Below are 15301 nucleotides of genomic sequence, written 5' to 3'. Positions count from 1 at the left end.
TGAGATTCTAGAACGTTCACGAAGACTTTTAAATATTGGTCATTTTCTCAAAAATAGACTATTGAAATTTCAATTTAAAAGAAAATTGGTCGGTTGAAAAAAAATAACTCTTAAAGGTTTAATACAAAAAGATAAAAGAAATAATAGTTTGAGACCATTGAGAGAGAGTTTTGTAGTGTTTACAAATAACGTATGCGAATTAAACATAAATAGGAGAGAAAATGATTTAAGAATGTGTAAAGTTGGTGTCTTCCTTGGTGTACCCGTGCCTTAAACTTAACCAAATCAAGAATGTCCGTAAACTGTTCGATAGAATACCTGAAAGGGAAATGGTTCATTGAAAAGCCGTGAGATCAAAACTGTTACTGAATTAATAATACTGGAATACGTGTTATGGTGTTTTCTACAACAATGATGTGTTAATCAACCCAAAAAAAAAGTTATAAAAAATAATTATGATGTATATATATGAATTAGAAAGATAAATAGTGTATATATAAAATAGAAAAAGTATGGGCAAAAAAGTGAGAGGAGCATGCAAGACAAGAGAAGGAATAAGAGAATATGGATCAATGACTTTACAGTTGGCACAGAAAGTTTTCTATCTAATCAGGTGAAGGGGGTGTGCATGCCGTGTGGCCCTTTAGTAGAGTCACAAAATATTTACTTCACTTTTTTTTAATCGAAAATTACACACTTTAAAAAGTGATTCTTTTGTTCTCTTGTATTACCAAACATCAACATTAAATAGATTGTCCAAACCTAAATACGACGATGTTATATAATTAAGTTTAACGTGATAAATGAGTGGAAGAACAAGACTTAAGTGTGAAGTGGTGCTTGTCTTACGACCACAACTTAAAGTATGTGGCACCAATGAGAAGTTCTAGATAACATATCTATGCATCTTTCTAAAGTTTTTTTTTTTTTTTTCCCTCACATAAACTTGAAGAACCTTTCACTTTAAATGATGGAGAAATAAGTATAAGAGAAGAATCCAGAGATAATGCAATATGAGTAAACGTACGCAATGACATGCATAAATAGGCATTTCCCTCGTTCATTATATATAGGTGAAGGAAGAACCAAGCTGAAGAAGTTATATATATAGGTGAAGAGTTATATATATAAAGATTATAACTATGCCAAGATCAATGGATCCTCTTGTTATTGGAGGTGTTGTTGGAGATGTTTTGGAGCCATTCAGAAGTTGTGTGTCTCTGAGGATAATCTTTAACAATTGCTCAGAAGTTATCAACTGTTGTGAGCTGAAACCCTCACAAGTGATGAACCAACCAAGAGTTGAAATTGGTGGAGATGATCTCAGAACCCTTTACACTCTGGTATATATATATGCCACAATATTATTTATCATCTAGTTTTTCATACCTAGCCAACAGGTTTTAGGGTTTTAATTAATAAATAGTTAATTTTTTTGTTGCATTTAATTTAATTTATAGGTGATGGTGGATCCTGATGCACCTAGTCCAGGAAATCCAAATCAGAGGGAATATCTGCATTGGTAAGTGCCCTTGAATATCTAAGGCACATTTAGGAGAAGATGGTGGCAGAAGTCACACCAACATTATTCTTCCACATCTCCACACTTCTTTTACCCCCCACCTTTTCTGTTTAAACATTTTATCACTTCTTACAAATTTTATGTATCTCTTTTCTCCGTCGTATCACAAATATCACGTATGTGTCTATATCGATTAGAGATAAAACAATTTTATAATATACAAATAATATGCAAATTTTATTTTACAAAACTAATTTTATAGAATTGAATTAGACTTAAACACTACTTCTAATATGATTCCAACTGCTGTCTCGGACCGCTGTTAATGACCACTTTACGATCCCGATATAAATTTTATTATCTGTTGCTAAACTTAAATCAGTGATAAATTTTTCTATTATCGACATATTTGATCAGTCACTAATATAAACTTTTTCTGCAGCAGTGATGTTTGAAACATTAAGAAAGAAAGAAATTTGTAAAATATTTTTTTATCTTATATATGTATGTATTTTTTTTCTAAGTCCTGTCTTTATAATTGTAAAATTTAAAATATGAAATAATAATGTTTAAAATATAAATTTTGATGTTTAATAAATTGAGCTCTAATTCAGATCTCCCTTTATTCTATCCTTTGCCTTTTTGAGTGTGGTGATGCTGTGATCGTAAAATGAAACAGCATATTTGGCAAGACAAATCGTGATCTTACTTGTCTTTTTTTATCCTTCCAGGTTAGTTGCCAATATTCCAGGAACTACAGGAACAAACTACGGTACCTTCTTTAAGTTCAACTTCTCTCTCTTTTAATACAGAGAACGAAAAAGATATATACGAAATTTATTAAATAAGAATTAATTTAGAGAGAAAAAACATTGTCTTAATTATAAGACGTGTACTCTTGCACTTTTAACAGGTGAAGAGGTTGTGGGGTACGAAGGTCCACGACCAGTGATGGGGATTCATCGTATTGTTTTCATACTTTTTCGTCAACTGGGTAGACAAACTGTGTACGCTCCAGGATGGCGCCAAAATTTCAACACCAGAGATTTTAGTGAGCTTTATAATCTTGGATCACCCGTTGCAGCAACCTTCTTCAACTGCAAACGACAACTTGATTCTATTCGAAGGAGATAATTCCAACACAACACTCAAATATTAAGGTTTCACTATATATGATAGTTTCTTTTTTCCAAAAATTATCATATCATCTTAGGTTTCGAGAAAATAGTTCAAGATTAATAACTCGAAATCACAAGTATATATGTGCAATAAACGTTACTATGTATGGATGCATATCTATTCAAAACAATCCCATTTTCAATTATATGTTTTGAAATGTTGGGTTGTTATTGTAATAAGGTAAACAAGATGTATCCTGCAAACTAGTAATATCAGATATTATACTAACATGTATAATTTCGTCTAATATATATTATATATTAAAAGAATTATAAATTCGGATTCCTTAAATAAATTAAATTTAAATTTACTAAAAAAAATAGTATGCACTAATATAACACGTTACATATTGATTCCATAACGTTAACTAATAACTGACATACATGAATTTTATTGTATGGTGTAACCCACTTCAAAGCCCATTCACGCTTGTCTGGGCTTAGATTAATGCACCAACATAACCCAAATCCAAACACGCGCAGTCTGAACTAAGATAGATGCTTTCCAACAACTTTTTTTTTTCGTATCATCCAATAAAAATATCTGAAAATAATATTTACATTGGGACTAATAGGAAAACTGATCAAAATATAAAAATATTTAAATAATAATAAAATAAAATGATAGCGTACAGCAATAGTAGATGGCGGCTAGGGGACGAAACCAATGTGTCAAATTCCTATATTACCCCTTTCGTGCCTCGTATTTGGTTGCGCTGTCTCTGGCTTTTGGGTCAACCCAAAAGCTGCACCAACTTTCTCTCTACCAACTTCTTCATGTAATAATAAAAATAAAACTAAGTGTAAAATGCATAACAATATATATATAATTAAATTGAAGCGATAGCACCTACCGTAGTCGCTGCTGCGTTTGGTGTGTTGCAATTCCCAATGGCTTCCGTTTCCAAGCTCTCAACGCCAAACCCAGCTGCTTCCTTATCAGAAGCGCTTCGACCCCGACGCGATTCTTCTCGCAACTGCTTCCTCTCCCTCAGACCTTCTTCTTCCGCCGCAAATTACAAAATTAACCTCTCCGCTTCCCTCCGATCTCTTCACTCCCTCCCTCTTAAAACCTCTCTCCGGTATGTTTTCTCCGATCCCTCTCGCGCTTTCATCGGATCGCTATTCCTCCACCTTTTCTTTCTCCGATCTCTCACACAGCATCCACATGCACCACTTTTTTATTTATTTATTTATTTTTCTTTTTCCCGTTTTCGTGAGCTGAATCGCTGAAGTTGAAAGTAGCTGCGAGCGATCGCCATCGTATTTGTCGTTAGGTCGTGTTTGGTTGGATGTGTGACCTGAGTTGTGGATAGTTGGAAGCTGAGAATAGATACAAGTTTTCATAGCTGGTGGTACAACTTAATTTTCACGGAAGAGTGAAAGTGGACCTCGTTTTTGTTTTTTTGTTTTCTTTTTAGCTTAGATTTTCGTTTCAAAAGTTTTCTTGAGGTTTCTAGGGTTTTTTAGAAGAATGCTCGCTTCAGACTTTGTCTTTGCAATTTTCTTGCGAGCTGTCAGTTGTGTTGCTCTTTGAACTGAGACTAGCGTGCTAAGTATGATGCACACGCGGATAGTGTGATTATTCTGAAAGATATATAGATTATTAGAAAACTATGTTGGATACGATCGTACTATGCATATCTAGATATTTATAAGAAATCATTGGACGGAGAGAAATATATAATTGCATTTTTTGTAAATCCAGGTTAAGAACATTTTTTTTTTATCATTGGAACTAATAAAAATTATGAGTATCCAATCGCTTTCTCTGTTGTCTACTTATATTATTAGTATGAATCTCGTTTCTTTCTTGAAATTATCCATAAAGAAGACAAATTTCATTTTTTTCTTGAAATTATCCATAAAGAGGACAAATTTCATTTTTTTGTTCATGAGGGACACTGTTTCCGTGTTTCTTATAAGCTATAGATAGCTTGTAGGAGTCATTTGCCTAAATAGACTCTTCCAATTCTCTCCTTACGTGACGAATATTTTCAAGGAGGCTTTGTTTTTTCTCAAACAGTTTATATGGGAGGCGAATAGTTAACGCTTGATTGTTTTCATTCAGGGTTAAATGCTCTCAAACTGATGGGAATGGAAGTGCTGCAAAGAGGACAGTGCTTCATGATCTCTATGAGAAAGAAGGGCAGAGTCCGTGGTATGATAATCTCTGCAGACCTGTTACAGATCTGCTTCCTCTGATAGCCAGTGGTGTCAGAGGTGTCACCAGCAACCCTGCGGTAATGTTTTTTATTTTTGAAATGTTTTCCTTATCCTGATAATAATAATGCGGAAATTAAAACTGATTAATGTTCCAAACATTTCTTGTGAGTTGTAAGATGCATTCCTTGGATGTTGCTATTCTAATCTGCTGTCTGTCCATGTGATTGCAGATCTTTCAGAAAGCTATCTCATCCTCCGATGCTTACAATGATCAGTTCAGGTACCATGCATATCTTATATAAGTTCTGTTCTGATATTTCTTTTTAAAGCTTAACAATGTGGTGGACAGCGTACTACAAACTGTGAGGCATGGACACAGATCATATTTGTCTGTCTATAGTGTGTCTTTTCAGTGTATGAGCCCATGTTTAGCATATCCTTTCTCATGGAAAGCATCTGTTTTTTACTTTTTTCAAACGCTCTCTCTTAGAGCGGCAAAAAGAAAGTGATTGTTTCTCCAAATTTAATTGAAACAAGCATTCACTTAGTTGTAGTTTAGTGTAGTAAAAGTAAACTACACCGATGTGACACTCCTTAGCTCCAATTATTCTTGTGATGGGCAGGTCGTAACTGCATTAAGTATAATGGTGTTTTGTGGACATGTTAGTAACGGTCTTATTGGTGTACATTGCACTATAGTGTAGCAATATATCCTTCCTACTGTTATATCTAAAATAAATTACTCAATCATTGCAGGGAACTTGTGCAAGCTGGGAAAGACATTGAAAGTGCATACTGGGAACTTGTAGTAAAGGATATCCAAGATGCCTGCAAACTATTTGAACCAATCTATGATCAAACAGATGGTGGTGATGGCTATGTTTCTGTTGAAGTATCTCCCAGGCTCGCAGATGACACTGAGGGAACCATAGAAGCTGCAAAATGGCTTCATAAAGTGGTTGACCGCCCTAATGTGTATATTAAGATTCCAGCTACAGAGGCATGTGTTCCTTCAATCAAGGAAGTTATTGCTAATGGGATAAGTGTGAATGTGACGGTGAGTTTGTGCTACATCCTTTCATATAATATAAATTAAATAAATTAGTTTTGTATAGTTATGATTTACAATTCTAGATTGGCCTATTGGTACCATGACAAATTGAACTGATATTTTAAGCTCAAGCTCGTGTCTAATAGGAATTTGAAAAGTCTTCAACGGTCCTGACCGGTGACATTAGTATTGTATTGATTTCTTTTACTTGCATGGTTAAAGTATAATTATGTTTCTGGTACTTATGTGTACAGCTGATATTCTCTCTCGCAAGATACGAAGCTGTTATTGATGCTTACTTGGATGGTCTGGAGGCATCAGGCTTAAATGACCTCTCTAGGGTTACAAGTGTTGCCTCTTTCTTTGTCAGTCGAGTTGACACTCTCATTGACAAGAGCCTCGAGAAAATTGGCACCCCAGAGGCCCTTAATCTACGCGGCAAGGTAACTTTGTTTACCAAATGTCTATTCCTGCCTTTGGATTTATTACATCTGCGAATTTCATATATTCTCATAACGGCTCATTGAATTTTACAGGCAGCAGTGGCCCAAGCAGCATTGGCTTACCAGCTCTACCAAAGGAAATTTTCTGGTCCTAGGTGGGAAGCTCTAGTTAAGAAGGGAGCCAAGAAGCAAAGGCTCCTCTGGGCCTCAACCAGTGTCAAGAATCCGGCCTATCCTGACACCTTGTATGTCGCACCTCTTATTGGACCTGACACTGTAAGCTATCTCATTTCGCACTTTGTCAGTTTATAATCAGGACAGTTAATTCTGAGGCAAATAATGGACTCGTTGTTTTTCCTTGATTGTGTTTACAAACTTAGAAGTCAAAGGGTTTACCAATCTTTTTTGTTGTATCTCATAGCAACATCTTCTTACTTGGCAGGTATCAACCATGCCAGACCAAGCCCTTGAAGCATTTATCGATCATGGTACTGTTTCCAGGACAATAGATTCAAATGCATCTGAAGCTGAGGGAATATACAATGCTCTCCAGAAATTGGGTATTGACTGGGGCCATGTTGGGAACCAGCTTGAACTTGAAGGAGTGGATTCGTTTAAGAAGAGCTTTGACAGCCTCCTGGATTCTCTGCAAGAGAAGGCAAACTCTCTTAAGTTGGTGAGCCACTGAAGTTGTGATCGTCATGGTTAGCAATGCTGTGTATGATTCCATTTATGGATTAATAAAAGGCAGTAGCTGTGCACTCTGTGCTGCTGTAAATGTGCTTCATGGAGTCATTTAGACGGCTAGTGATACACTGGGAATGGGAAATTGTCCACTTCGAGTCAAGCGTTTTTGTTTCTTTCCCAGTATGCAATATTTGTGCGATTTCATTCCTTTGTGCTTGTGATGTCACTCATGTGTCAACTCTTACATTTTAGTTCGAATATTTAATCAAAAAGGTCCCTTCCCTTAACCCTACTATCAAGCCATTTCTAATATGAAGGCTTAGGTTAGAAAGATTGTGAAAACGACGTATAAGGGAAATTGGAATTTGGTAAACGGCCTCAGCAAGGGTAGTTGCTACATGCTTCTATCACTCCGGAATCTAATTTTGTATTCCATTTGGTCAGTCCCAAAGGGATGCATGAAGTGATTTTTAGGTTTCGCGGCCTACAAAGAACAGGCCCAAACAGAACAAAACTTGCAATGCTCTAAAGGCAATTACTTCCTGCACCTTGTGAAATTCCTACTCCTACCCATCAAAATGCTTCCGGAAAATATTTTTCATAAAATAAGAGTTTGATTGGCTTCCGGAAAAGAAATTTCGAAATTGTTTATTATGTTCAGGAAAATAAATTCCGAAAGTAGCAGGGTGCACGATGAAAATGGTGGGGTGTAGGAAGAAGCTGCCTGCTCTAAAACACACCGTGCAAGTTTAGGATCTTAAAAAATGGGCCAAACCCTTTTTGTGGGGCTTTTAGGATCTTCTGCTTGCATGTGCCAAATAATCTCATCTTACCATGATGACAAAAAAGGGTAAATGGTAAAAGTTATTTCACTCTGAAACAAATTTTATTTTAAATTTATGTGAGAAAAAAAATCTTAAACCTAGTTATAGATAGCTATATTCTTTTTCTTGTAAAATTATATACTCAAACAACATGACGAACTATGTTTCTCTCACTATCACACAATCCTATAAAACCTAGTAAAAATAATCACTTTAGAAACTCAATAAATGAAGCAATCATAAAAGTTATACGATTTAAAGCAATGAGAAAGAGATAGATCACGAGTGAGAATAACAAATAGTGCATATTTTTAGTAGAATAACTTCATTTACAAAGACTAGTATTAATATATTCGCTAACTATTTTTTTTACACTAGATTTGATTATAACAACTTTTTCTATAACACTTCAAAAAAATTGAAATTTGTTTCTCTATAAATTAAAATTAGCTCATGGTTAAAGAAAAAATGCATAAAAGTTCTGAAACAATTTTCTAAATTTTTATTTTGAATTTATAAACATTACAAAGCTAAAAGGTTAATTCTTAAATTTAAAAATAAAAAAAAAATAAAAAATTATTTAAAATTTGGAGGATTGAGAAATATTTCATCAATTGTTTGCTTCTGAATGTTGTCGAAACAATCCTTTTAATGACAAATATGCAAGTTGAATAAAAATAAAGAAGACACACTTCAGTTGAGAAAGGAAGTAATATTATAGCTACATTTATGTTCAGAAGAACCCACCCAATTTTTCACGTTTACCCTATAAAGTCATTAATTTTGAACTTAGACGCAACTACAAGTACAAATGCATGTGCTCATCACAAGATACACTGCATTATCCAAGCACAATAAGGTGACGTTGAAATTTTGAGTTTATATCAGTAGTACTAGAACTATCTATCAAACAAGCAATGTGTACAAGAGGATTCATTTCAGATAAGTGGAAGAAGATTAAAACCTTGATGGGGTTGTGTGGAGAAATTGGACCACAACATTGAAGTAGAAGAATTTAAAAGCAAGCACAAAATTTCAAGCAGCTGACCAATCCCCAACCTCCCCCATTCATATGGAAATTTATGTACATCCATATTTTCATGCTGAACAAACCCAAAAATTCTTAAGCAAAGCCATAGTGGGAACATGATTTGAAATAAACTACCGCTACTAACATGCAAACACCAATCAATGACAGCAATGGTGCCAGCCTCCGTAGCAGGTGACTATAAATGCACTGTGTTCCATCGCTTCCATTGATGTTGTATAGTGTTGTTGTACTGTCATTTATTGCGCATGGTTGGTTTCAAGGTGTTGGTTGAACCTTCCTTTAATGATGGTCCCTTTCCCTAGTGACAAAAAAGATAAACTGTTAAGAATTTTCTACTGAATTTTAACTTTCAAAATATACTTATCAATTGAAGTTTTAAAACATATTGTTAATACTAAGTAAAGGACACCAAAAAATCAGCAAAAATCTGAACTCAGAATCCTTTCACTCTTAACCTTGTATTGTATTCATACATAAGTAAAAAAAAAAGTCACATATATTTATCTGTCACACTCTTAGAAGAAACTCCACTTGAGGAAACGTAGGGTCCAAACCTACACCACCCAACTGATTTCTTTTCCTTATTTTCCTGTCTTGAGAAGAATTGATTAGGCTCTGAGAACACACATAAGTAGAAGAGCAAGGGCAACCAAAGAAGTAGCAGAAGTTGGTGGCTTTAGTATCCATATTTCAGAATGATTGTTTCCCACCCTTTACTTTTTTTCATTGCTGATTGGTAATTGATTGCTGAAGAGGTAGATCCATGACCCTTTTCATGTGTTGTGAGGTTTTAATCTGAAGATTGAGGTTGAGGGAAAGTAGTAGCAGCTAGTGTTGTGTGTTAAGAGTGATGGATAGCTCCGAGATCAAGTCACCCCCAGAAAGCTCCCTTGAAGGGACACCAGGAACTTCAATCAACAGAAAGAAGCTAGCGATTTACTTCATTGAGTCTGAGGATAGAAGAATGGCCTTTGGTCGTGGATACACAGCAGGATCTACACCAGTTGATATCCATGGCAAATCCATTGTTGATCTTTCAAAAACTGGTGGTTGGATTGCAGCCTTCTTTATATTTGGTACATCTATTCATTCTCGGATTTGTATTTTTCGTTGGATTTCTCTGTACTGTTTCTTTGTTGTGTCTTTAATATACATAGATATGACCACTAATTTTATGTGATGAACTTATGATTTAAGAATACTCTGAAGAGAACAAGAACATTCTGTGATTGTGTATGTGTTTTGTGTTGTTGTAGGAAATGAAATGGCAGAAAGAATGGCTTATTTTGGGCTTTCAGTGAACATGGTTGCGTTTATGTTCTACGTGATGCATAGACCATTCACGAGTTCATCCAACGCAGTGAACAATTTCTTAGGGATATCACAAGCTTCCTCTGTGCTGGGTGGTTTTCTGGCAGATGCATATCTTGGACGATACTGGACAATAGCTATCTTCACCACAATCTATCTTGCAGTAACAACACCATTCCTCTTTTCTTGGAACATCACATGACATGTCTTGTACAAAATTACATTAATAATATCTCTGATATTAAATTCTGCACTACCTTCCAAAATTTAATGGTTCTGCTACTACAGTAAAGCTGTGTTAGATTTTTTAACATACCGCGTCAACTCTCATTTGACATATGTCATATTTTCACACACACTTTTTTAATAACAGTAACAAATATGTATCTTTTTTTACATGTGTTTGTATAAAACATTTGACTGCAAGGTTGGACTTTTACGAACAGGGTTTGACAGGAATAACACTGTGTGCAACAATAGAGAAGTTCGTGCCGAACCAAGGAGATTGCGACCAATTTTCTCTGTTACTGGGAAACTGCGAGCCAGCAAAAACATGGCAAATGACATACCTTTACACGTTTCTATACATCACAGCGTTTGGAGCAGCAGGGATAAGGCCATGCGTGTCATCTTTTGGAGCAGACCAGTTCGACGAGAGAAGCAAAAACTACAAGGAACACCTCGACAGGTTCTTCAACTTCTTCTATCTGTCGGTGACCATTGGGGCAATTGTGGCCTTCACTGCTGTGGTGTACGTGCAGATGCAGTATGGGTGGGGTTCTGCATTTGGGTCACTCGCCATTGCCATGGGAATATCGAACATGGTGTTCTTCATAGGCACACCCTTGTACAGACACAGGTTACCCGGAGGGAGTCCTCTAACTAGGGTTGCTCAGGTTTTGGTGGCGGCGTTTCGAAAGAGAAATGCCCCTTTTTCAAGCAGTGATTTCATAGGCTTGTACGAGGTTCCTGGGAGACACTCTGCTATCAAGGGAAGTCGGAAAATTCCTCACACCAATCATTTCAGGTCATTTTTTCACCGTAAAGCTCTGAACTTTTTACGATTCATGATAAAGGGTGCAAGATTACGGAAATGTTATATATATTTGTTTGACGATCAGGTTTCTTGACAAGGCGGCGCTGCAACTGAAAGAAGACGGCGGCAACCCGAGTCCATGGAGGCTCTGCACCGTGACTCAGGTGGAGGAAGTGAAGATCCTTATCAAACTCATCCCCGTACCAGCCTGCACAATCATGCTCAACGTCGTTCTCACGGAGTTTCTCACTCTCTCAGTTCAACAAGCATACACTCTCAACACCCACTTAGGTCGTTTGAAACTCCCAGTCACGTGCATGCCGGTGTTCCCAGGCCTCAGCGTTTTCCTCATTCTCTCTCTCTACTACTCCCTCTTCGTCCCCATCTTCCGGCGCATCACCGGCCACCCACACGGTGCCTCTCAGCTTCAGAGGGTCGGAATCGGGTTGGCGGTGTCCATTCTCTCAGTCGCATGGGCCGCGATATTCGAACGATACAGAAGAAACTACGCAATAAGAAACGAATTCGAGGCTACTTTTCTGACTCCCATGCCTAACCTGAGTGCGTATTGGTTGTTGATCCAATACTGTCTCATTGGTGTGGCTGAAGTCTTCTGCATTGTGGGGCTCTTGGAGTTCCTCTACGAGGAAGCCCCTGATGCCATGAAGAGCATAGGCTCTGCGTATGCTGCACTCGCCGGCGGCTTGGGTTGTTTTGTGGCGACTATCATAAACAACATCATTAAATCTGCCACCGGGAACGTGGATAAAGGACAACCTTCTTGGTTGTCTCAGAACATCAACACTGGCAGGTTCGATTACTTCTACTGGCTTCTCGCGGCTTTGAGCGCGCTAAATTTTTGCGTCTTCGTGTATTCGGCTCGTAGATATAAGTACAGGGCACAGCATGATCATGAGATGGAGAAACGTGAAATGTCGTACGTTGGAAACTAAAACTCCTAGTTTTCGACAGAGTAAAATGCTGTCTTTGTTCCGTTCAATAACTTGTAATGGTCTTTGTTCCGTTCCAAAGTTACCGTTTCATATATAGAGGTTGAAAACGCAGACTAGTTAGGGAGTATTCTGCACGAGATTATGGATTTCGTTGTGAAGGATGGTTACTCCCTGACGTAACTTAGTTAAATTAAACACTTACATTCAAGTAAAGATGGTAAAGAAAAAAGAGAATTGCATAGATATTGAGTAATATATGAAATATACCGAATTTTTAAGTAGCATGATATTTTTACTATTAAATTTTGAAAAAAATATTATGTAATTTTAAAATATTGAAAATGAGAAAATGAAAAACCATTTAAAAAATAATACTTCATGTTATAAGAAAAAATTGTCTAGTAATGAAAAAATCATTTTTCATACTTTAAAGTAGTTGAAAGAGGTTAATTTGTTGACAATATATCGAGAAACTTTGTGTAAAAAACTAGGTACAGGAATGTTAGCTGGGGTAATGTATAGTGCAGTTCGTGGCCCAATTATCTGAAGGTGTTTTGGATCATCTAATTAACAGTATCGTAAGTTTTTAACTAAATTGGTTTAGTTAACAATTGGATCAATATTGTAGGTTTTTTGAAATTTCGTAATTAAAATCGCGAAAAGAAATAGATCGAACAAACTGCATGTTTTCTAATATTTACGAATTAAAAAAATAGAAAAACTAAATTATTGATTAGAAAGTAAAAAGATATATAGAAAGTATAACTTTAAATTTATTTTTTACTCTTAAAATCAAATAAAAAAGTTTCATTCATCTGATTAATAAATTTTTTGTTTCTTATATTATACGTTTAAATAGAAAAAAAATGAAAAAGTGTTATACTAGGAGGGCGGTAAATACAAAAGAAATACCTAATCAGTACTTTGTTATATGCAATAAAATAAAATAAAAAGATTTGCATACATTGACATTTATTTTAATATTTGAATTTATATGAATAGTTAAGATTAAGAGCTACAAGATGTAATTGTTCTCTATAAAGAGGTTAATTAAAATAGGAAGGTGAGTCACACATTCAATCAAATGGTTTACATTTCTCTAATGGATAACATGATTTTTGTGTTACAATTTTGAAGAAAAAGTCAATAAGAATCAAAGGGTCAATTGAAGGGCCAGGACTATTTTACTGTAAGGAGCACTACATTCTTTTTTTAATACAATTATTAGATAATCTATAACACTATTTACTATATTCTTTTTTATACAATCAAGTTTTTTTTATTTGTAAAAAAGGTTAATAAAATATGACTACATATCACTTTAACATTTCAAAGATGCAATAATTTGTTCGAAAGGAGAATTATTATGTTTTGGTTGTTATGATATATTAGGTTGACCTCACTATTCCAATTCAACCACACTTACAAATGAAGTTAGATTAGATTTGGTTAATAGATTTCATTAGATTTTGGACACATTGCTTACAATTTGACCTAACTATATATATTAAAATATAAAGTATAATTCATATTAGTTTTATTATTAGATTAGTCGCTATGAGCTTTTGAGTTGAAATTGTAAAAAAATTCATCTCGTCAACCAACATAAACGACTCATTATATTCATTATATTCATCATGCTTCAGGACCCATCTTACAAATCTTAACTATATGGACCCTCACAAGCACCTCAATAAAATTTACATTTTTCTTTTAAATTCTAAAGCAAATTCAAACTTTGCTTCATTTTAGAACATCTTCATAAATTACTTAAATTCATTTCCAAAGTATTCGACCTCATGAAGTCTTTTAAAAGAAATTATATGAAGTCAAAATAAATGAAGTGCGTCAAGATCAATTTTATTTAAGTTTTACGCAACCTTTATAATTTAAGTAAATTTCATCAGTTAATATAAGTGTACGACATAAACTAAAAATTCGTAATTAAATTTAATATATTTTAAGTTTAAATTTATTTAATTACGAAGATAAAGTTTGTGATATATATGAATTATTTTCATATTTAATTTGTATGTGACATTTGTATTTAAGTCGAGGGGGTGAGGACATTAATTTGAGGATGGATTATAGTAAACATTGTGGGGCTTTTGTGTTTTCGACTGAAACAAATATAAACACAAAGTAGGAGTGGGCTTAGTAAGTGTGTTGGGTGCCCATAGTAATCTAAACATTTATTTTCTTACTTTCACACAAAAATTAAACCAAATTCATGTTTGGTTTAAGATTTATTGGTTGTAAGAAGTTTTTTATTTACGAATTATCTTGATATTATTAATATTATATGTTAATTGTTGATATAAATAGTATAAAAAATAATTTTAATACAAATTTTAAAAAATACTTAATTATATGGTATTGTATTATAAAATATAATTAATAAATTTATTTAAAACATTAATTATGAATACTATTTTTATAAAATATAATGTATCAGGGTTAGTTGTTTTTATTTAAAAGAATTATCCAATTTGAGTGAAGAAGAGATGGTGTATAGATGATGAATAATTCAGGACAAAAAGCTTCGTAAGATTAATGATGTGTTTATAATGGATAGTTCTGTCATAACTATTTAAAAAAATTCTAATTAGTTTATATATTTCAATTTTATTTATAATAAACTGATATGCTTTTGTTTTATCTATATTTAGTGATAATGTATTAACATCGTGAAATGATTATATTTCGCGTTTTATAAGTGCATGTCTAATTATTGCTTATTGAAATTTCATTGACATCTTGAATAAAACAATATCAGGTTCTTCATGTAGTTTCTTATAGTATATTTTTCACTTGTTTTTTATTTGTAATTTAATAATTAAAAATTAATTTAAATTAAAATATATATTCTTATTATTTACAAATTTAAATTAAACAGTACTTTTAATGAATAAAAATAAATTTGAATATTTAAAATTAAAGCAATAATTATTATTGAATTTCATATATTAAATTGTAACTTATCATATTTTTAAATTTTTTGCTTCTAAGTTTATTAGAATTCTTAAAATTTTACTACAATTAGTTTTATGAACTCTTATATTATTGTTTTACTTCCAAA

General features: G+C 34.1%; 3 protein-coding genes across 3 annotated transcripts; all 3 read left to right on the top strand.

The window, feature by feature from the left end:
- The first annotated feature begins 1082 nt into the window (after positions 1-1082).
- LOC114184264 (protein HEADING DATE 3A-like) lies at positions 1083-2929 on the top strand. Its single transcript, XM_028071554.1, has 4 exons — positions 1083-1343; positions 1461-1522; positions 2254-2294; positions 2436-2929. The coding sequence occupies exons 1-4, from the start codon at positions 1143-1145 to the stop codon at positions 2654-2656; spliced, it is 525 nt and encodes a 174-aa protein (XP_027927355.1). The 5' UTR covers positions 1083-1142; the 3' UTR covers positions 2657-2929.
- A 563-nt stretch (positions 2930-3492) lies between these two features.
- Positions 3493-7339, top strand: LOC114185084 (transaldolase). The gene is made up of 7 exons (XM_028072585.1): positions 3493-3782; positions 4772-4943; positions 5097-5146; positions 5623-5923; positions 6172-6360; positions 6454-6636; positions 6803-7339. Exons 1-7 carry the CDS (start codon positions 3592-3594, stop codon positions 7046-7048), a joined length of 1332 nt encoding a protein of 443 aa, XP_027928386.1. The 5' UTR covers positions 3493-3591; the 3' UTR covers positions 7049-7339.
- Positions 7340-9444: 2105 nt separating this feature from the next.
- LOC114183755 (protein NRT1/ PTR FAMILY 6.1) lies at positions 9445-12430 on the top strand. The gene is made up of 4 exons (XM_028070883.1): positions 9445-9998; positions 10179-10396; positions 10680-11260; positions 11355-12430. The coding sequence occupies exons 1-4, from the start codon at positions 9773-9775 to the stop codon at positions 12220-12222; spliced, it is 1893 nt and encodes a 630-aa protein (XP_027926684.1). The 5' UTR covers positions 9445-9772; the 3' UTR covers positions 12223-12430.
- The last annotated feature ends 2871 nt before the right edge of the window (positions 12431-15301 follow it).

Source organism: Vigna unguiculata, chromosome 5, assembly GCF_004118075.2.
Source record: "Vigna unguiculata cultivar IT97K-499-35 chromosome 5, ASM411807v1, whole genome shotgun sequence".
Classification (NCBI taxonomy): domain Eukaryota; kingdom Viridiplantae; phylum Streptophyta; class Magnoliopsida; order Fabales; family Fabaceae; genus Vigna; species Vigna unguiculata.
Note: the sequence above shows the minus strand (reverse complement) of the source record. Positions and strands in the feature narration are given on the sequence as shown.